Source organism: Hylobates moloch, unplaced genomic scaffold (genome assembly GCF_009828535.3).
Source record: "Hylobates moloch isolate HMO894 unplaced genomic scaffold, HMol_V3 SCAFFOLD_19, whole genome shotgun sequence".
Taxonomy (NCBI): domain Eukaryota; kingdom Metazoa; phylum Chordata; class Mammalia; order Primates; family Hylobatidae; genus Hylobates; species Hylobates moloch.
The window spans coordinates 79,391,576-79,414,931 of record NW_026652294.1 but is presented as its reverse complement, the minus strand read 5'-3'; the positions used below and the strand labels follow the sequence as shown (position 1 = coordinate 79,414,931).

Genomic DNA, 23,356 nt, shown 5'->3' with positions numbered 1-23,356 from the left:
TCTGGACCCAAGCCCTCGCATCGTTACCTGCCTCCCTCCTGGGGGCCCTGGCAGCCCAGGGTCCCCCTAGCACTTCTGGGCCCGTCAGCTGTGGGCGGGGCGCCAGGGGCCAAAGGCCACTTGTAAAAGGTTGGAACTTAGTCTCATAGTCAGCCGGTTTCTTCCTGTTGTGGTCATTTTCTTTTTGGAGTGCCTGGAGCACTCTCTCAATGGACACGGCGGCCCTCCAGCCTTCCTTGGCCGTTTTCTTTCTTTCTTTTTTTGAGATGGGGTCTCACTGTGTCACCTAGGCTGGAGTGCAGTGGTGCAATCTCAGCTCACTGCAACCTCCGCCTTACAGGCTCAAGCAATCCTTCCACCTCAGCCTCCTGAGTAGCTGGGACCACAGGCACACACCACCACACCCAGCTAATTTTTGTATTTTTGGTAGAGACAGGGTTTCACCATGTTCCCAGGATGGTCTGGAACTCCTGAGCTCAAGCCATCTGCCTGCCTCAGCTTCCCAAAGTGCTAGGATTACAGGTGTGAGCTACCGTGCCTGCCCCCTGGGCCGTTTTCTTATAGCAAAGAATCTCCCTCTGAAAACTGGAAGTGTCTTTCTTCAATTCCTGGGCCAGGTTTTGGGCCATCTTCTTGTAGTGGTCATGGGTGTGACACATGCGGTTCAAGTTTTCATGCACCTTGCTTAGTCTCTGCTAGAGGTCGGGCAGTAGGTGTCCTCCTCCATGGACTCCTGATATGGCCTCATCACATGTTTTTCGTGCAGTTCAGGCAGAGCGGGCAGCATCAGCTGCAGCCTCGGGAGCTCCGTCTCCAGCCCTGCCCTTGCACCCTGCAGAGGCCTACTCCCCGACCTCTTTACTCCTTTGGATTTCTTACCACATTTGCATGTTTGCTTCTACAATTGCCCCCTCAGGACATTAGAAAGATGCACCTAAGGTCACCATTGTCATCCACACTCTTCAGAAGGACTTGTAGCTGGGAAGCTGGGGGACCACTATGTCTGGTTTCCCTGTTCCCCTCCACCGCCAAGTCCCCATCATACCACCCTTGAGCACAGGCAGGACATTCAGCAGGGTGGGTGTCAGAAAGTGACATTATTTATGCAATGTCTTGGGGGAGTGGAAAGAACTCACAGTAGCCACTTAGCACGGGGAGGCCAGTTGCTTCACTCCAACATTCGCGGCCTGTTTCATTCCTGCCTTAGCCTTTCCTTCTTCTCCTCCTTTTTTTGAGAGACACTCTGTCGCCCAGGATGGAGTGCTGTGGCACGCACGATTTCAGCTCGTTACAACCTTCGCCTCCTGGGTTCAAACGATTTTCCTGTCTCAGCCTCCCGAGTAGCTGGGATTACAGGTGCCCGCCACCATGCCTGGCGAATTTTTTGTATTTTTGGTACAGACAGGGTTTCACCATGTTGCCCAGGCTGGTCTCAAACTCCCGACCTCAAGTGATCCGCCTGCCTCGGCCTCCCAAAGTGCTGGAATTACAGGTGTGAGCCACTGTGTCTGGCCCATTCGTCTTCTTTGCCTGCAAGCATTGCTTCTGTCTCGCAATTTCTTGGTCAGGCAGTTCTGCGGTTTGCTGACAATCAGTGCCATCATTCAGACAGTCTGCAGTTTGCCCCTGAAGATCCTCTCCATGGTGCTGTGAAGCATTCAGGACGCGCTTTGCATCAGTCATTCGGGGAAGTTCAGGAGGCCTGCTTTTCATGCTTTTTCAGAAACTAACCTAGGTCCTGACAGGAGGACCTGCTCATTTCATTTGGAACCCTCGAGCAGAGGGTTTGGAGCAATCAAGGACTGGCCTCTGGCATGGTCGACATAAGACCACCACCAGCCTGCGGTGCTGGCCTTTCTGTGGATCTCACCCTGGGCTGATTCTCCCCTTCTCAGCGTGTCATCTTCTGACCATGAAGGCCACCACAGCAGTGCACGCCTGGGTCACCCAGGGTATCTATAGGTTCCTTGGCACTACTCCCAGGATTCTGCACATCACTAGCACTGCCGCCCACAGGAGGGCCAACAGCAGCTGAGTTGTCATGTCGTGGCAGCCAGCAGGCCCTCTGTGGCTCCCGAGGGCTCCACAGCTCTGCCTCCGTTTGCCAGTGGCCTGTGGGCCACAAATGACCACTCAGAACCCTGTGGGGTGTTCCGTCTCAAACAAAAACAAGGGCCCATCAGTCATTGTAGACCTTCAGCTGGGCTTGGGGGAGGGAAGGCACCCCATGTTCTAGAAAATTGTGTCCCTCATTTTGCTGTGCAAACAGAAAGTGACATTATTTATGCAATGCCTTGGGGGAGTGGAAAGAGCTCACAGTAGCCCCTTAGCACAGGCCACTCCAGGCCCCACCTGGCCCTACAGCACAGCTAGTAGGTCAAAGCAGGGCCAGGTCATAGCCCCGTGTCCACATGCAAACCTCTCAAGGTAGCTTGGTGGCCTGCCTCTGTTCCTGCTGAGGCTCGTTACCAATTTCAAGCTTCCTTCTGCTGCAGGGAAGCCTGGTCCCACCCACAAAGAGTCTGTCTCCCTTGCTAGATTGAACTCCTTGAAGATGGGACTGTGTTTTCGTCATCTCTGTATTTCCAGTAGCTCATCAATGCCCATTATACACTAGAGGCTGTCATTTTTGGTCCTGTTTTCTTGTTGACTCTATTCTGACTCAGGACATGTCACTTTCCCCACTGGACCTTCATATTCACATCTGTGAAAAAGAGCAAGTGGGTGAAGACCCTTCTCGCTTTAAAGCCCCTCCAATACACAGACCTCTGAAACCAGAAGCAGAAGCTGAGGAATGGTGAATGGAGCACTTTCCCTGGCATGACGGCTGGGACCTGCAGATCTGGCTATGAGGGTGGTATCTTGCCAGTAGAATGCCTCCGCAGAGTTTCACCCTACTTTTCAAATCAGACTCAAGGATGATCTTTATTGTTGATAATTTTACGGTTTTTTTTTTTTTTTTTTTTGAGGCTTTGTTATTGACACAACAGCTTCTAGAAATCTTTTCCACAGACAGCATGACGGCTTCTTTGGCCAAGTTGGGCGGGTACAGGCTCCAATTGCTCGGCAGCCACTGTCCGGGCCACAGCATGTCCACAACGTCCTGCTCCTCTTCAGAGGTTTCTCCAGACATTACCGTGTGTCTGGTCATGCCATTTGCCACAGGTATAAAAACAATGACAACGGCCCGAAGCTGCGGGATCTTCCCGCGGAATCCTGTGCCTTTGCACGCACAGCTACACGGCGCTCCCACGCTCCAGCCTCCTCCTTCCAATAAGACAGGCACGGGACGGCCTCGGTCCTGCTCCCCCGGAACCCCGCAGTCTGTGTGGGCAGTAGGCCGGGAGTCGGGAGAGCCGCCCTGGTGGTGAGGGCCCGGAGCGGGCCGGCTTTGTGACGCAGCGTCCTGGCCTCCAGCGACCAGCAGACTGACTCGGCCTCCATCCCCCGCTGGGAGCTGCCGTCTTGCCGCCACTTCCCCCAGAAGCACTGAGAGGTTGTCCTCAGGGCCCGCTTCCCTGCCTCCCCCCGACTCCCACCCGGCGGCGGCCACTCTGGATCTGCCGGAAACTGGGCGCAGGAAGGGGAGGGGCCTGAGGTGGACCCGGGAGCCTGTGGTCTCTGGGCGTGGCCTGCTCCGGCCAAGGCACCTCTTCAGTCTTACCCAGTCTCACCCTGCCCCCCGACCCCATATATATATATAATTATTATTATTTTTTTTTTTTTGAGGAAGATAGTATCTGTGACAGTAAACGGCATGCTCAGCAGATCTTTCCAAATTCCCATGCTACTGAACACAGCTAGGGTAAGAGCCTATTGCTGGACAGTGTGTCCAAATACGATATGGACGCCGGGCGCGGTGGCTCACGCTTGTAATCCCAGCACTTTGGGAGGCCGAGGCGGGCGGATCACGAGGTCAGGAGATCGAGACCATCCTGGCTAACACGGTGAAACCCCGTCTCTACTAAAAATACAAAAAATTAGCCGGGCGTGGTGGCGGGCGCCTGTAATCCCAGCTACTTGGAGAGGCTGAGGCAGCAGAATGGCGTGAACCCGGGAGGCGGAGCTTCCAGTGAGCCGAGATTGCGCCACTGCACTCCAGCCTGGGCGACAGAGCGAGACTCCGTCTCAAAAAAAAAAAAAAAATACGATATGGACGTTTTCAGCCTCCAGATATGGGGAAAGTTCTTTTGGGGTAAGTGCCTGCCCGATATCTACAAAGCCACTGATCCCCAAAAGTGATCGCTGGACTGAGCTGATCCACTTCGTTCCCCCGGAGATGAAGGATAAGAATACACAGGCTCAAACACAGCCAGGGTCAGGAAGAATGACTGAGGCCACAGAGGCTAGTTGGCCCACAGAGGTTAAAATCCTCCAACCTCCAGCACACTAACTGGGTCTAAAAACCAATACAATCTGTGAATTAGGGCCTTCCTAGAATGACAGTGATTTCTAGCGCTGTTTTTGTTGAACTCTAGCACACTTCCTGGATGAGAGTGTGGGGAAAGGAAACAACACTATTTATTCTGAACAAAGCATTAGAGATCACAGAATAATAAATGGTATAATATTAATTGCCTAAAAATGATGTCAATGTCAGGGGGTAGAGCAAGGTTATAATTTTTAAAAAATGCAAACACCGTTAGTCTTTCAAAGAATTCTATGCTGGTTTTATCTGGCCCTTTCCCAATTCACAGTCAACATGCTCTCTTTGGAAGTGCTGATGAATGACTGGATCTGAGAGCTTTTTGTGGGCATTTCTCTTTTACTTTCTTACAACCACTTCAGCAGCCAGGCTGCTGAGGGATGAGGGACGTCTCTCCCTACATGTTCTCAGGCTTTCAAATGCTTTGCAGGCCACATTGTGTCTCCAACACAATCTTTTATTCCTCTAGATTGAAAGCACATCAATGGAAAAGGCAGGAGGGATTAAATGCCCTGAAGCAGCACTATAAAACATTCTACCACCTCCACAGGATACACAACCCCATCCTGCAAAGGGAATTCAAATAACCCTTTACCTGAGAGGCTCAAAACAAGTAGAGGTCAAACTTTAACTTGCTTTGAAGACAAAGTGCAACTTGTTCAAACGCTACAAGGTCAAACGTAGCTTTTTTTAAAGCCAGGGCAATAATTTAATAGAGGAAAACTGTCTAGGCTGGATTTGGAAAAGTTATAAGCTACTCACTTCAGATCTTCTTAATATCCTGATGCCTGCTTACAGTATCCAAATTGTCAGCAGGGAGAAGTTATATAACTAAACTTTTCCACTGAGAATGAGACAGGCTGCAAAATATCAGGAAAGGCTCACTTATAAGGATGCTAACATAAGATGGTGACTTTTTTTTTGGGGACAGGGTCTGGCCCTGTTGCCCAGGCTGGAGGGTAGTGGCGCGATCTTGGCTCACTGCAACCTCCACCTCCTGGGCTCAGGCTGAGGCTGAACCTCAGCCTTCCAAGTACTTGGGACTATAGGCGTGTGCCACCACACCTGGCTAATTTTTATATTTTTAGTAGAGGTGGGGCTTTGTGACATTGCCCAGGCTGGTCTCAAACTCCTGAGCTCAAGTGATCCACAGGCCTTGGCCTCCCAAAGTGCTGGGATTACAGGTGCGAGCCCGCACCCAGCCGTGACTTTATTTTTCTTTTCTTTACAGAAACAGGGACTCACTATGTTGCCCAGGTTGGTTCTGAACTCCTGTCCTCAAGTGATCCTCCTACCTCAGCCTCTCAAAGTGTTGGGATTACAGGTGTGAGCCACCATGCTCAGCCGACATTTCTTAAATGGTCCACAATGTCGCATTTCGGAAGTCTTTAAGAATTACATATGTTGACTTCTGAACATACCTACATACCTGGATGGAGAAGATAGCCAGATTTGCTTGTTTGGCGTCTGCTTGTTGATCACGTAGGTTCCTAGATCTCCACCCAGTTTAACAGTTAAGACGCCACTCTAGGGGATTAGGTGGAAAAAAGCATGAAGAAATTAAAACAGAAAAAGCACTCGTCATCATTGCTTCATGTTTTATCTCAACACTTTCCATTTCTACAAGTACACAAAATACACCATTAAGAAATGTCTTTTTTTTTTTTTTTTTTTTTTGAGACGGAGTCTCACTCTTTCGCCCAGGCCAGATTGCAGTGGCACTGTCTCAGCTCACTGCAAGCTCTGCCTCCCGGGTTCACGCCATTCTCCTGCCTCAGCCTCCCGAGTAGCTGGGACTACAGGCGCCCGCCACCGCGCCCGGCTAATTTTTTGTATTTTTAGTAGAGATCATGATCCGCCCACCTCGGCCTCCCAAAGTGCTGGGATTACAGGTGTGAGCCACTGCGCCTGGCCAGAAATGTCTTTAATTTAGTATATAGAAATAGAAGTTTGTGGAGGAAGAGCTTTGCTTTCAGAATCAGAATAGGATTAATCATAATGATGTTGTATCTCATAGAGCTTTCCCTGTTCCCTGTGAGGTCTGCAAGATGAGAACGGTGATGAAGTTTGGAGAGTTAAGGGACCTCCCTGAGGCCTTGAGCCTGGCATCTGGGACTGCTGGTTTGTTGCCCTCAACCATCAACCAGAACATACTAGAGGACATAAAAAAACGCAGACTCTAACTCTATTAGACTACCATGTCAGCCCAAACATCAGACACGACAAGTCTGTTACAGAAGAAGTAAAAGGAAGGAAAGGAAGTATGCAAACCATCTGCTTTGCTTGTATTAGAAGAGCATTAGCTTCAGCTCTGTTGGTAGAAGGCAGAAACTCCAGATGAAGTTTTTTTTTTTTTTCCAGACTCTTCCCACGCATCTAACAAGCTTCTCAGATACTCCTCCAAGGCTTTATTTTTCTCTAAAGAGGCTTGAATTCTTCAAAAGACTAGTTGGTCCATCTTTGACCAATAAATGTTCATTTAAATTTGAAAACATTCTTTCAACAAAAGAGTCCTTTACTTCTAAAGCCTGTGGTCTCTTTAGAATGGGTCAGATATGAAAGAAACAGCTACAGGGCTAGTTCTCTGTATTGGAACTGGTACGCAGGGTGGAGCCTGCTGTTCCCCATCGTGTGCATGACTTGCAGAGATACACGGCGGCAGCCTTTTTCTGTGCATTCTACAGCCTCCAACCAATCAAGAGGCTCTGAATGATTCTTATAACACGCTTTTGCAAATACAGAGAGCTATTTAGGCCAGGCATGGCTCACGCCTGAAATTCCAGCACTTTGGGAGGCCGAGGCAGGTAGATGGCTTGAGCCCAGGAGTTCCAGACCGGCCCAGGCAATATGGCAAAACCCCGTCTCTCCTAAAAATGCAAAAATTAGCCAAGTGTGGTGGCATGCGCCTGTGGTCCCAGCTACTTAGGAGGCTGAAGTGGGAGGATCGCCTGAGCCCAGGAGGTTGAGGCTGCAGTGAGCTGAGATCACACCACTACATTCCAGACTGGGCGACAGAGTGAGACCCTGTCTCCAAAGCAAAACAAAACAAAACAAAAAACCCAAAAAACAAAGAGCTATTGAAATTCCAGAGGGGAGTAACAATAATAATATAACTGATAGGAATGGGACAAGGGGCATTACTGGGTTATTTTTTTAAAATAACATCTTTTTCTGATTCAAAAACAAATGTATAGAAATGATGGAGACGTCAGCAATACAGACACTGATAAAAATATTAACCACTATTTACTCAGTTCCTACTGTGCCAGGCTTGGTGTTTGGCACTTTGTGTAAACTGTTTCCAACTTGACTACAATTGTTGGCGGTAGGATTCGTTATTCCAGTTTCACAGATGAGGAACACAGAGGTTCATAGTAAAGAGTACTTAGTAATTGGCGGAGCTAATCTTAAATCCAGGTCTGTGTGGGTCCAAAGACACTGTTCTTTCTATAACATGAAGCATTCTCTCGATCCCATTAACCAGCGATAAAAGATATTCACTCTCAGGTATCAGCTGCCAGTTTTTGTTTGTTTTTACAACAGGGTCTTGCTCTGGTGCTCAGGCTGCAGCAGTAGCAGGATCATGGCTCACTGCAGCCTCAAACCCCTATGCTCAAGTGATCCTCGGACTCAGTCCCTGCCTCCGGAGAGCTGGGACTACTGGCACCACACCTGTCTAATTTTAACATTTTTCTTTTGCAGAGATGAGGTCTCGCTATATTGACCAGGCTGGTTTCAAACTTCCGGCCTCAAGTGATCCTCCCACCTCGGCCTCCCAAAGTGCTGGGATTATGTTACAGGTGTGAGCTACTGCACTCGACCCCAATTTTATTTTTTTTAATTTTACTATAGTAAAAAGCACATAATGCTAAATTTACCATATTAACCATTTTAAGTGTACAGAACAATAAAGTATATTCACACTGAAGGGCAGCATAACTCTAGAACTTTTCACCTTGTAACACTGAAACTCTATGCCCATTAGACACTAATTTCCCCATCCCACAGCCCTTAGTAACCGCCTGTCTACTTTCTGTTTCTGATTTTGACTCATCTTTTTTTTAGTTGAAAATAAAAAATATACATTTATGGTGGCGTTTCTATGATTTTTGACTACCTTTGACTACTTCATGAGTGGAATCATAAGTATTTGTCCTTCTATGAGTTGACTGCCAGTTTTTGAAAGCATTTTTTTAAAAGGGCTGGGATTATACTATACATAAGTTTGTTTAAAAAACATTTTTTTTCCTGAAACCCATTTTTACTGTTTTGGTATGACTATATTTCATTTATTTAAAAGTTTCTTAAAACTGAGGCTGCATGTGGTGACTAATGCTTGTAATCCTGGCACTTTGGGAGCCCAAGGCAGGAGGATCGCTTGGGCCCAGGAGTTCAAGACCAGACTGGGCAACATGGTAAAACCTTGTTTTTACAAAAAATTACAAATTCGCTGGGTGTGGTGGTGCACACCTATTGTCACATCTACTTGGTAGGCTGAGGTGGGAGAATCGCTTGAGCCTCAGAGATTGAGGCTGCAATAACCGGTGATCACGCCACCACACTTCAGCCTGGGTGACACAGAGAACTTGTCTCAAAAACAAATAAATAAAAGTTCCTTAAAACTGGACAATTCAGGAGTTTTTAGTATTTCACAAAGTGTGCCAACATCACCACTATCTAATTCCAGCTACTTCCATTGTCCCAAAAAGAAACCCTGCACCCGTTAATATTCACTCCCTATTTCCCACTCATCCCATACAGAGTTTTATAAATTATATTTCCATGAGATAATGAGCTCAAAGAATCAACACACAATCATTGGTAATTTGTCTTCTTTGTGGTCCTTAAATGCTCCAGTTGTGTGTGGCACCCTATACTGGGGGGGCCACAATCCAGCAGAAAGGGCAGAGGACTGAGTATAAGATGCGAGTTCCAGGTCTGGTCTCATCACTGATCAGCGGCGCCTGTCTCCCATGATGTCTCTCCTGCCTCCTTCGAGGACTCAGGGCAAGAACTAGGGGCAGATGCGTGCTCAAGGTCCCCGCACTTGCGTCCATCACCACAATGCCTCAGCACACAGCAAATCAGGGGGTGCACATGCAACCACTGAAGCCCAAATCGACTTTTTCTTATTGGAATTGGAAATCTTTTGAGTGACTCCAGGCATCGGGCCACTCTTTTGCAAAGGGCATATTAATAAGCAAATGTGAGAGACCTTCTAGCTCCACAGCTCTCAAGCTATTTTCACCCCCTGGCACCTTCTCTGCAGTCAACTTCCTCCCTCCCAACATGAGACCCACTCACCTCTACCCTGCTACCCCTCTGTGGGTCCCACTGCCTCGTGGTGCTTCCTGCCTCTGCATTCAGAGCTGCCTGACTGCTAGCTTGTCCCCTGACCTCCACTCCTTTAAGCACCTTGGCAGCAGGAGATTTGTCTTTTCATGCTAGCATCTGCAGGTCTAGGACCTCCACCCTTCCTGCAAAAAGGACATTTGGGAATGAATGACCAACTGGTCAAATAGTGAATGAGCAGATGATGACCAGGTAGTGTGATACCATCTGCCCAACTTAGGGCAAGGTTACACAGGGCAGAAAACCCCAATGTTCAACTTCCTCCCACCAGTCTGTTGACCGTAATTAGACTTTTTCTCCCACAGATCTGGAAACTGTTTCGGAAGGAAAGTGGTGACAGGAAAGAAACTAGCCGCATTAGTTCAGCAGAAATTCTTAATGCTTTCGGAACTGAATACAAACAGACCAGATAAAGAGGGCTTTCTCTTCATCATCATTATTATTCCTTAAACAATGTGAGTCTATTTTGGGAGTGTGCATGCCCTTAAGTGCAGAGGGAATAGTCAAAATATGTAGCAGTTTCTGAGACACAGGCACTAGCCAATCAGCACAGACAGCGGCCACAGCTGGTGAGTCTTACTGACTCCTCCTAGTCAAGATCAGCCCTACCCACGTAGGAGCAAAAATAGCAATTACTGTTGTCACCAGGTCACTTGTAGAAATAGACACATGTAAGATGGCATGTTGGGTCTGGAGACTTCACATACATATGACCTCCTTCATTCCTAAAGTAGATACCAACTTGCTAGGATGCACTTTTACGTAAGTCATTTTAATTGATCCTCTTATAAATCTGAAGAGAGGAGGTTAATGTCACTCATTTCATAGCTGAGGAACCTGCAGCTTGCCAAAGGCAGATATGACTTAAGGACTCTTGGAAAGAAAATACAAATCCAGGATGCTAAGCCAGATCCTTTGTCTCCATATCCAATGAGATGGTGCCTCACTGGGCCAGGAGCAGTGACACCTGGCCCATCACACCTCTAATGCCAGCACTTTGGGAGGCCAAGGCAGGTGGATCACTTGAGGTCAAGAGTTCGAGACCAGCCAGGCCAACACGGTGAAACCCCATCTCTACTAAAAATACAAAAAAAAAATTAGCTGGACATAGTGGTGCACGCCTGTAATCCCAGCTACTCGGGAGGCAGAGGCAAGAGAATCCCTTGAGCCCAGGAGGTGGTGGTTGTAGTGAGCCGAGCTCGTGCCCCTGTGCTCCAGCCTGGGCGACAGAGTGAGAGCTGTCTCAAAAAAAAAAAAAAATGCTGCCTCGGAGCGGGGTTTTTAACTTGGGATTAAGTGGTCTCAGGGGGCTGCAAACACTTCCAGCCTGAAGCTGGAATGGTGCTCCTGAGTGTGTTAAGTGTAGCTAAAACTGCCTCCTTACATATTTTAAGTTTGGATCTAAGGGCTTCTCTGTACATAGTGAACTGCAATCTACTCTTGTACCAATCACTGAGTTTTGGATAATCAAAGGCGGCCATCTGTTCAAACCATGTTTAAGGCAAACACCAAGCTGTAACCAACCTGGCTGTTTCTGTACCTCACTTTCATTTTCCTTTTTCTTTTCTTTTTTTTTTTTAAGACGAAGTCTCACTCTGTCACCCAGGCTGGAGTGCAGTGGTGCAATCCTGGCTCACTGCAAGCTCCGCCTCCCAGGTTCACACCATTCTCCTGCCTCAGCCTCCCAAGTAGCTGGGACTACAGGCGCCCGCCACCACACCTGGCTAATTTTTTGCATTTTTAGTAGAGACGGGGTTTCACCGTGTTAGCCAGGATGGTCTCGATCTCCTGACCTCATGATCCGCTCGCCTCGGCCTCCCAAAGTGCTGGGATTACAGGCATGAGGCACGGCACCAGGCTCTCACTTTCGTTTTCTGCATGTCACTTTCCTTTTTCTGTGTATAAATCCTAAATCCTCTCCAACCACGTGGCACACCATGGAGTCTCTCTGAACCTATTCTGGTTGCAGCCTTCCCGATTTATGAATCACCCTTTGCTCAATAAAACTCTGTTAAATTTAATTTGTTTAAAGTTTTTTGTTTTTTTTTAAAACAGGTGAGTATGGAAGTTTTTATTGAGAGAGGGACCAGAGCAGTCATCGGATTCTTAGAGGGAGGTCCTGATCCAAAAAAGATGAAGAACCCTCAGCTCTAAGACAGTAATATGCTGACACCTTAGTGAATAAAGAACATGTCAACAAGCAAATCCTTATTAAAATATCTAAGAGGCCAGGACTCCACCTGGGAAAAAAAAGAGGGCAGCTTGGAGGTAACTTCAGGCAGCGTGGTGACTCTAACAGTCTCCAGGCAGATTTCACTAGGTTAAGGAGAGCAGACTCCACAGCTGCCTAGTGAGAAGAGGTCCTTTCAGCTCTGGTAGAGTGTCTTCTGTAATGACCAGTGCCAGTAAGGGGTGAAGCCTGGGGCCAGACATCGGCATCCACCTGTTACCTGCACCACTTGATCAGATGCCACACCAGTTAAGAAGCCACTTAAGTCTCCCACTCCACAGGGAGAAAAAAGAACAGATGTCCTCTTGGGTGTATCCGGATTACTGCTTTCATTTGTCTACTTGGCCAGTAGTGAGTTGGTAAAAGGTGTATAAATGCTGAGAGGCATCAATGAAAGCATGTTTTGGAAAAGTCTCATTTACACATGAATCAATATTTATTAAGTCCCTACTACGTACTTGCCAGTGTTCCAGACACTGGGATCAAAGAACAGACAGTGTCCCTGCTGTCGAGGAACTCAGTGTATTATAGGTGGTAGCTGACGTGTAAATGGACAATTATAACACAGAGGGATCAGTGCTCCACAGAGTCATCCTCAGAGTGCTGGGCAAGGGAGAAAGGAAGGACCGTGACTGCTTGGAGTATCTAGGAAGGCTTCACAAAGGAGGTAACTTCCAGCTATGTCTCAGGGGAGGAAAAGACTGCCTTCCCACAAAGCTCAAGTAATAATATTATCAAACATGAAATACATAAATTAGTTAGCACCTGAAGGACTCTAATCAGGAATTCAAACTCTAGGGTACAGAGTTAGCATTTCAATGTAGTTAATCACAAGTCCAAACTATAGACGGCAGCCACTATATATCATTAGCTTTCTAAATCTACACTTAAGCATTTGCTAATTAGTAAATGATTTGTTAGAAATAATTTTGCCCATGAGTGATACTCAAAGTATATGAATTGGCTAGAGAAATATAGGCATCTCTGCCTTTGAAAGAATGGGTTACAGATTCTGGAAAGCCTACCAGCCTAATATTGTCTTCAGAGAGACACTCTCAGGGCAGGAATCAGGAAGGTTCTCTGACCCACTACTGGGAGCAGAAGGTTTTGTCGCCTGGTTCAAATTGATTCAATGATATGAGAAATAAAAATAAAATTCTAAGCTCCCAACTGACTCAACAAACCATCTTTTGGCCAAGGGGAGCCCAGAGATACCTAAAAAAATTTTAACTTTTGGCCATGATGCGAAAGGAGTTCAAACAGGCCTCATTCTACTCCCTCCCTAACTGCCATTAGTTTCTTTTCCCCCTAAGGGCTAAACAGAAACTAGCCCTTTCAAAAGACTAACTTCAGGCCATGCGTGGTGGCTCATGCCTGTAATCCCAGCACTTTGGGAGGCCGAAGCAGGTGGATTACCTGAGGTCCGGAGTTCAAGACAACATGGCAAAACCCCGTCTCTACTAAAAATATAAAAAAATTAGCCAGGCGTGGTGGCAGGCGCCTATAATTCCAGCTACTCGGGAGGCTGAGGCAAGAGAATCGCTTGAACCCAGGAGGCGGAGGTTGTGGTGAGCCGAGATCGCGCCACTACACTCCAGCCTGGGCAACAGAGCAAGACTCCATCTTAAAAAGAAAAAAAAAAAAAAGACTCACTTCACCACTGGTATCAACCAATCACCTAATTCTGCCCTTCCTTTTTAGTGGTTTCAGCACAACTGACTAGCATTCCTTCGTGATAACCACTGACCACAGAGAGGTCTAAGACAGGGTCTTGCCCTGTCGCCCCGGCTGGAGAACCGTGGTGCGATCATGGCTCACAGCTGCCTCAAACTCCCGGGCTTAAGTGATCCTCCTGCTTCAGCCTACCAAATAGCTAGGTCTATGTAGATATGCAGTCTCATTTTGTTGCCCTGTAATACATTTCAGTTTCTGCCTAAAGTGAACATGGGAGACATGCTGCACACATTAGCTTACTCCGCATGCCTGCACCATCCCTTTGTGAATATTCATAGATCCTCCCATAATCTGCTGAATATGTATGCTTAGCTGCACCTCTCAGCATAAATTCATGTTCCCTTTGCTGCTTCTTGGAAGTGCTTGTTTTTCAGTTATGGCCAGCGGTTCTGCTTCCTGCCTGTAGGTAGTGGGACCCTCTTTAGAAACAGTCCTCCTTTCTAAATTTACAGATTTGTGCCTGGGTGTGGTGGCACACACCTGTAATCCTGGTGCTTTGGGAGGTCGAGGTGAGAGAATCGCTTGAGGCCAGGAGTCTGAGACCAGCCTGGAAAACATAGTGAGACCCATAAATAAAATAAAATAATTAGCCGAGTATGATGGCATGTGTCTGTAGTCCTAGCTACTAGGGAGGCTGAGGTGGAAGGATCACTTGAGCCCAGAAGTTTGAGGCTGCAGTGAGCTATGATTATGCCACTGCACTCCAGCCTGGGTGACAGAGTGAGGCCCTGTCTCTGAAAATAATAATAATAAATGCTATATTTTATATAAATATATTTAATTAAATATAACTATATTTGTGACTTTTTCAGTTCAATAGAAGTAAACCAAATGACAACTTTTGCCAGGTGCCGTGGCTCACGCCTGTTAACCCAACACTTTGGGAGGCTAAAGCAGGTGGATCACTTGAGGTCAGAAATTTGAGACCAGCCTGGCCAACATGGTGAGACCCCATTTCTACTAAAAATACAAAAATTAGCCCTGTATTGTGGCACATGTCTGCAAGCCCAGCTACTCAGGAGTCTGAGGCAGGAGAATCGCCTGAACCTGGGAGGCAGAGGTTGCAATGAGCTGAGATTGCACAACTGCACTCCAGCCTGGGTGACAGAGCTAGGCTTCAACTCAAAAAAAAAAAAGAAGTAAACCAAATGCAGCTGCTAGAATACTGGCACATTTGCTTCTAACAAAACATTCATGCCAAGTACTCTGGTCAAACTGGGGCTTCACTAACCCTATAAAAACAGGTTTCATGACTTTTCAGGGCTTGCTAATCAATGTCTGCATGTGTGGGCAGAGTTCAGCCTGCGACTTGGTTTCCCTGCAGTTACAGGCTGTAGTAGAGGCTAGGGGAGAGGAGGCCCTTAACTCCCCCACGTCTCACCAGGCTGTGGATGCTCAAGCTGGCAGGTCAGTTTGTAAGAGTTCCCAAGCAGCCCAGCCCTCTAAGGCTGCCTGTGCAAGCACTTTTAAAGCCCTGCTCAGGCACTACTGCATTTTTTGGTGCTGACAGCAATTACTGAATCTACTTGGAAGGCATTCAATCCTTCCCTGCCCCATTGCTCCTTTTTTTTATTTTTCAGTTCCCTCACTGTCCTTATAGTCAGGCTTGATACCTTCTCTAAGACTTGGTTGCCTGCTCCATCATGTGGAGTGCCTTCTCCATCCACTGCTCCCACTGCAACTCCCAACACCATTTCTATCGCTTTAGTCTGATGGCTGATCGTCCTCAACAATTCCATGACTGAATCCAAAATGCATGCTTCGTGACATTTCCTGGTATTAGTTAATTGCCATCAAGAGGATTAACATCTTTGAGGGGCTGGGCGCCGTGGCTCACACCTGTAATCCCAGCACATTGGGAGGCTGAGGTGGGAGGATTACTTGAGTTCAGGAGTTCATAACCAGCTTGGCCAATGTGGTGAAACACTGTCTCTACTAAAAATACAAAAATTAGCTGGGTGTGGGGGCATGTGCCTGTAATTCCAGCTACTCAGAAGGTTGAGGCAGGAGAATTCCTTGAACCCGAGAGGCAGAGGTTGCAGTGAGATCGTGCCACTGCACTCCAGCCTGAATAACAGAGGGAGACTCCGTCTCAAAAAACAAACAAATGAACAAACAAACAAACAGACAAATCAACCAACCAACCCAGAAAACTCTCTTCAAGGGATTTTCTCCCGCTGGCAAAAAAGACTCTAAGGCCTAAGCAATAATTCTAAATCCATAGGCAGACCCTTGCCCAAATCTGCCACCTGGTGGCCAGTCGATAAAGACCAGCACTTCCCTGGCTTCTAGGATCTGGGGCTAATGTTTCATCCAACTCAGTTCTCACACCAGGCTGAACCTGGTGGCTCATACCTGTAATCCTAACACTTTGGAAGGCTGAGGTGAGTGGACCATTTGAGGTCAGGAGATTGAGACCAGCCTAACCAACATGGTGAAACCCTGTCTTTACTAAAATACAAAAAAGCCAGGTGTGGTGGCTGGGGCCTGTCATCCCATCTGCTCCGGAGGCTGAGGCAGGAGAATTGCTTGAACTCAGGAAGCGGAGGTTGCAGTGAGCCGAGATTGCGCCACTGCACTCCAACCTCGGCGAAAGAGTGGGACTCCCTCAACAAAACAAAACAAAACAAAACAAAAACAAGTTCTCATCCTAGCTGCACACTGGAATTATCTGTGGAACTTAAAAATCCCAGTGCCCTTCCCAGGTCATGCCACACCCCAGACCAAGTAGTCCAAATCTCTAGGAATGAGACCTAGGGATACACATTAGAATCCCAGGTGAGCTTTTCAAAAATATGCTTCCCAGGAATGCACCCGACCTACCCCATCACTGTCTCACAGGGGCAGGGCTCCAGTCTTTATAATCTAAATAACTTTGGGGCAGTTATCTTACCCCTGCTGAAGAACTACGGGTGTAGTTTGTTGTTCCCTCCATCTGCCTGCTGGATAAATACACACTCAGGCCCCTATCTGATTTGCCTTCATGGGTATCCACTGCAGCTGGAAAATGAGGCTCAGAGAGGCTGAGTGACTGGCCCAGAGTCACAACAAGCCTGGTAGAGCTGGGCTGCAGCTTGAAGCCTAGTCTTTATCTATCCTATCTATCTATCTATCTATCTATCTATCTATCTATCTATCTATCTATCTATCTACCTACCTACCTACCTATGACAGAGTCTCGCTCTGTCACCCAGGCTGGAGTGCAGTGGCGTGATTTTGGCTCACTGCAACCTCCGCCTCCCAGAACCCTAGTCTTTTAATCCTACAACTCCATGCTACTTGATGCTTAGCTCTGCTGGAGGGAAATTCATTTTAGTGAACTAAAATTCTTAGAGGGGGAAACAGAAAAATTAAAAGAAGTCAAGAGGTACCCCAAAGGAAACATCATAGTCCTCAAACGTGTATGGCTTGTCTGCAAGGTCTTCAAAAAACTCTGCTAAAGAGTCCAGCGTTTCCTCTGCTAGTCTTTCATAGGTGGTCTCATCTAGAGAGCTGCAGGGGAAGCACAAAACCCAAAACATATGATTACCAAACGCTTCTATTTTATTAATATCAAATTTACACATTTGTTATTTAAATTCATTAAACTGATGAAAATAACATGTACAAATTAAAAGTTTTTCTTTCTTTTTTTTTTTTTTGAGACAGAGTCTCACTCTGTCACCCAGGCTGGAGTGCAGTGGCTGGTCTGAACTCATGACATCAAGTGATCCACCACGTGCCTCAGCCTCTCCAAATGTTAGGATTACAGGCATGAGGCACCGTGTCCGGCCCAAAGTAAAAATTTAAACAGCACAGAAGGGTTACAGAAAGAAGCAGGCAGCCCCCATTCCCAGAGGCAACTACAATTAATAGTCCTTTGTGGGCCAGGCAGCGCAGTGGCTCATGCCTGTAATCCCAGCACTTTGGGAGGCTGAGGTGGGTGGCTCACCTGAGGTCAGGAGCTCGAAACTAGCCAGGCCAATACGGCAAAACCCTGTCTCTACTAAAAATACAAAAATTAGCTGGGCTTGTGGTGCATGCCTGTAGTTCCCAGCTACTTGGGAGGCTGAGACAGGAGAATCGCTGAAACCCCAGAGGTGGAGGTTGCAGTGAGCTGACATTGTGCTACTGCACTCCAGCCTGGGTGACAGAGTGAGACTCTGTATCAAAAAAAGAAAAAAAAAAAAAAAAAGACTGGGCCTGGTGGCTCACGCCTGTAACCCTAGCATTTTGGGAGGCCGAGGCGGGTAGATCACCTGTCAGGAGTTCGAGACCAGCCTGGCCGACATAGTGAAACCTCGTCTGTACTAAAAATACAAAAATTAGCTGGGCATGGTGGGGTGAGCCTGTAATCCCAGCTACTCGGGAGGCTGAGGCAGGATAATCGCCTGAATCCAGGGGGCGGAGGTTGCAGTGAGCCAAGGTGGCACCACTGCACTCCAGCCTGGGCAACAAGAGCAAAACTCCATCTCAAAAGAAAAAAAAAAAACAAAAAACATTTATTGTGATTCATTAAATGCTATCACTGTTTATTCTTCTAAAGGTATGATCAGATTTCATTAGTAATGTTCAACTTTTCACAAAGATGGTGAATGCCATCTTAAAATCTATTGGAGATTTTTTTAATATTTAGATTTATGTAACTGGTTATGTAAATATATTTAAATACTGGGGGAAATTCCTTCACTGTCTCAGAACCAAGCAAGATTCACCTGTAGTTTGTGTTCATTTGCCTCTTAAAGGCAAGGGCTGAAGATAAGGTAGCAATGTCAACTTTCTATTTTTGGCCTTAACTATGCCAATCTAATTAGAGTTTTCTGTATCTAAAATGGTTTGCTTTACTTAGTGAAAGACATTTTAGTGTGGTTTATGTATAATATCAAAGAAAGATTATTTAACACTTCTCACATTAAAAAAAAAAAGAAAAAAAAGAGACAGGTCATATCAAAAGCTGGCCATGGGCTGGGTGCAGTGGCTCATGCCTGTAATACCAGAACTTTGGGAGGCCAAGGGAGAAGGATCACTGGAACCCAGGAGTCTGAGACAACAAAGACCCCCATCTCTACAAAAAATTAAAAAATTAGCTGGGCGTGGGACATGCCTGTAGTTCTGGCTCCTCAGGAGCCTGAGGTGGGAGGGATCACCCGAGCCAGGGAGGTCAAGGCTGCAGTGAGCTGTGATAGTGCCACTGCATTCCATCCTGGGTGACAAAGTGGAACCCTGTCTTTAAAGTAAAATAAAATAAAACAAAAAAGAGTTGGCGGAGAAAAGAAGCAACTAGACTTTTCAGATACTGCTGATAGGCAAGTGAGTTGGACAATCGCTGTGGAAAACTGTTGGACAGTATCTACTAAAGTTGAATGCATTTACATGCTACGACCCATCAATTCCACTCTTAGGGGGCATCTACTAAAGTTGAATGCATTTACATGCTACGACCCATCAACTCCACTCTTAGGGGGTATATGCAACAGAAACGTGTACCCAGGTTCACCAAAAGACATGTACTATACTAAAATATTTGTATCATAACTATCCTATAGCCCCAAACTGGAAACTGCCCAAGTATTCCTTTGTAATATCATAGACAAATTGTGGTATATTCATGGAATGGAATACTACACTGCAAAATAGAATTGTCTATAGGAACAGCATGGATGAATCTCACAAACATCATTGTGATAGAAATACACAAGTATACGCAAACATGTTTATATTTAATGAGACAGTTTATATAAAGTAAAAAAACAGGCAGAACTCATCTGTGCTATTGGTAATCAGAATAGTTACTCTGAGGGGTTAATGACTAGAAGGAAAAGAGGGAGGGGTTAATGAGTAGAAGTGAGCAGGAAGCTTGCTTGCAGGGGCTGGTAACATTCTATGTCTTGAGCTTATAGGGTACGTTCATAAGAATGTTCAATTTTTACAAATTCATCAAGCTGTATGCTTGTGACTGGATACATTTCCTTATAGATACTATTTTTCAAATTTAAAATTACTTTAAATCCACAGAGACAGAAAGTAGATTAGTAATTGCTGGGTTTTAGGGAAAGGCGGAATCGGGGAGTGATTGCTAATACGAATAGGGTTTCCTTCTGGAATAATGAAAATGTTCTGGAATTAGATAGTAGTGACAGCTGCACAATCTTGTGAATATACTAAAAACCCTTGCATTCTACATTTTAAAATGGTGAGTTTTATGGCATGTAAATTATAACAATAAAAATATTATTATAATAAATATCCTTGTAAGAGCTTTTGTGCCCCTGTGAGGATATATTAATATCTGTAGGTTATAAGATATGTATCAGACAGCTCCACTATCTGAAAGTTTCCAAGGGGCCTAAAGTAAGACACCAGAGGCTGCTAGACAATTACTGTAAGACATACAGATGTGCCATATGACCCTCTTCCCCACCCAGTCCATCACCCACTTCCAGGATACAATGTGGGGAAGGCTACCTGACTGGATTGGGGAGGAGCTGTCCTTTAAAAAGAGTGGTTGGCCTGATAGGGTGTGTTTTGAGAGTGAGCTGCAGAGAAAGGGTGTGTTTTGAGAGTGAGCTGCAGAGAATGTGTAGGAGAGGTTGGTTGACATGTGTCTTGAAGAATTTGAGAAACAGAAGGACACAACCGACTTTATACCTGACAGTTTTAAAGTCCAAAGTGAAGAGGTTGGAAGGTGCTACCTGCCAGCAGAGAGTTGGGCCCTGGCAGAAGTGGGCTGTCTTCCTACACATGGCAGGTCAAGGGTGTGCTTCCCAGAGGTCAGAGGGAGCTGGACTTGGGGCATCCTGCAAGGGCCCTATGCAACCTCCCAGGACTGCCAGAAGGAGTAAGGGGAAAGCGGCAGAGAGTCTGTTGCGGGAGGAATGCTGGAAGCCGAGGCTGGAAATGGATGCCACCAAAGCAAAAACCTCAAACACGCAGCATGCAGTGCCCCTTTGAAACTGTGGCAAAGTCAATGAACAGACACCGCAGGCTGGGAGGCTCAGAGGTTCTTCAGACCTTGTGAGCCATGCAAAGCCCTCTGGAAATCTGGGTCTCAGATAATCTGGACGGCCAATTGTATGCCTACTGAGCGTATAGCTCTGTGGACAGTTAGAATGTTCCTGAATACCGGTGGCTTCTTGTTGCTTTTAGTACATGTGACAAGAAAAGAGTAAGCCAGGAGATGGAATGAAATGGAGCATTGGAGATAAAAGGCTGCACAAACGCGGAAAGTCAAAGGGAGAATCTAAGGCTTTCTTTTTTTTTTTCTTTTTTTTTTGAGATGGAGTTTCACTCTTGTTACCCAGGCTGGAGTGCAATGGCATGATCTCGGCTCACTGCAGCCTCCATCTCCTGGGTTCAAGCGATTCTCCTGCCTCAGGCTCCCAAGTAGCTGGGATTACAGGTGCCTGCCACCATGCCTGGCTAATTTTTTGTATTTTTAGGAGAGACAAGGTTTCGCCATGTTGACCAGGCTGGTCTTGAACTCCTGGCCTCAGGTGATCTGCTCGCCTCGGCCTCCCAAAGAGCTGGGATTACAGGCGTGAGTCACCGCACTCAGCCAGAGAAGTTAAGGCTTTGAACAGCAAAGGCTTCCCATTGAGCCAAAACAAGAGACCCAGTCCTGCTGCAAAAACCAGGCTGAGGGCATTGCTGGTCTCCAATCTTATTGTTTAACATGACCTCAAGGTACCTGCCCTTAGGCTGAGAGAGCTGGGCATGGGGGCATGGGAGATAAGGCAGCCTGAGGCTCCCATCCAGGGAGGAAACTTGGATGTGGTTCCTGGCACATGGGACTGCCTGAAAGTGAGTAGCTCAGAAGCCGACTTTTGGGAAAAGCCTACTCTCAAAGAAAAATGAGTCTGAGCTGGGCACAGTGGCTCATGCCAGTAATCCCAGCACTTTGGGAGGCCGAGGCGGGCGGATCACCTGAGGTCAGGAGTTCAAGACCAGCCTGGCCAACATGGTAAAACTCCATCTCTACTAAAAATACAAAAATCAGCCAGGTGTGGCACTGCAAGCCTATAGTCCCAGCCACTCAGGAGGCTGAGGCAGGAGGATTGCTTGAGCCCGGGAGGCGGAGGCTGCAGTGAGCCGAGATCACACCACTGCACTCCAGCCTGGGTCACAGGGCGCGATTTCATAAAAGAAAAAAAAAGAGAGCGAGAGAGAAATGAGTCTGGCCTAAAATAGCTGACTGGAGTCTTAAAACAGCCTGTGGAACCCCAAACTGTTATCAGCAGGAAGTGGGCTGTGAAGGCTGCTCGCCCCCGAGGAGGGCACACTTCCCACTGCCCGCCTCCCCTGTGGCCAAGGAAAATAATAGACAAGGAGGAGCCTCTTGGGAGGCTGAAGCAGGGATTTGTGGAGGAACATGCTCCTCTGCCAGGGCAGAGGTTGACCCAGGGCTCCCCAGCAGGGCTCCACTGCTGCGGGCAGCCAGTGCTGTGCCTCTTTTCTGAAGGGAGTTACAGTTGCAGTTATCCTGCCCCTGTCCATCATGTGTGTATGTGTGTCTGTGTGTCTGTGTCTGTGTGTTTCTATGTGTAGGTCAGAAGAAGCCATTCCTAAAGCTGAGAGAGAGGAGGCTGCATGTCACCTGGAAATCTTGGACTCGGAGGTGGCTGTGGTGACCACATGGGCATCGGTTGGCTCTCTTGGGGCTGGGGGTAAATGCATCTGAGTGTGGAAGGAGGGTCCACGCAGATACTGGTTGGCAGGGGGCAGACTGTAGCCGTGCCTGACAGCTTTCCATGGGGAATGCCGTGCCGGCTTCTTCCAGGGCACGCGCTAGACTATATTTCCCAGCATCCCTTACAGTTAGCTAAGGCCACGCCACTAAGTTCTTCCCACCAGAATGTGAGGGAGGAGTATATGCCATTTCCAGCCCTTCTGTGCTTCTGGCCCTTTCTGGCAAACGGAACTTGGACAAGGTGACTGAGACTCCACAATGCAGAGGAAAGTACGGCACTGACAGGTAAGGACCAAACTGGAAGCTGGAACGAGTGTAGTTGCTAATTCACTTCATGAGGTATGCCAACCCTGTACCGCCCAGAGAGGAGGACACAAACATTATTGGTTTGAGCTATTAAATATTTGGGACTATTCGTGATAGCAGCATGGTCTGCTCTAACTATTAGGGTATTAAATAAAATTATATCGAAACTCTGGAAACAACCTGAATGTCCAATAGGGGATGGGTTAAATGGATTATGTCACATCCATACCATCTAATACTGTTTCATTAAAAATAATGTGGTGGATACTCAGTCACATGCAAAGATGCCTAAGATTGTTGCTGCTCAGGAAGAAAATCAGGTTCTAATGGGAGAGGGAAGGAAGGAGGGAGGAAGATATCCATGACGTGGAAGGTGTTTTATCTTACCCTGGGTGGCCCAAAGTTCCGGATTTCCTCAAATGCATCAAATAGACACTCTGCTTTTTGACATTCCAAATCTGGTTGAGGCCACGGAGGTTCGAACTCTGAAAGCCAAAGTTAAGAAGTACGTTACTATTTTTCAGTGAATTATAACCCATTAATGCATAATTTATATATTGCTACGTCTACATTCAAGAGTGCCTGTAACCGACAGCTCCATTTTTTCTAAGAAAAAGGGAATATGTTACTTTTCTTAAAAAAA

The 23,356-nt window shown here is 46.9% G+C and overlaps 1 protein-coding gene across 1 annotated transcript in view; it reads right to left on the bottom strand.

Annotated features, from left to right (window-relative positions):
• Positions 1 to 5,709: 5,709 nt before the first annotated feature.
• FXN (frataxin) overlaps positions 5,710 to 23,356 on the bottom strand; it is a 34,286-nt gene continuing 16,639 nt past the window's right edge. The window contains exons 3-5 of the mRNA XM_032139125.2: positions 23,101 to 23,198; positions 17,114 to 17,234; positions 5,710 to 5,953 (exon numbers count right to left, since the gene is read on the bottom strand). Of these exons, the coding sequence (XP_031995016.2) occupies positions 5,822 to 5,953; positions 17,114 to 17,234; positions 23,101 to 23,198 (351 nt within the window). The 3' untranslated portion in view covers positions 5,710 to 5,821. The remainder of the gene's footprint in view (positions 5,954 to 17,113; positions 17,235 to 23,100; positions 23,199 to 23,356) is intronic.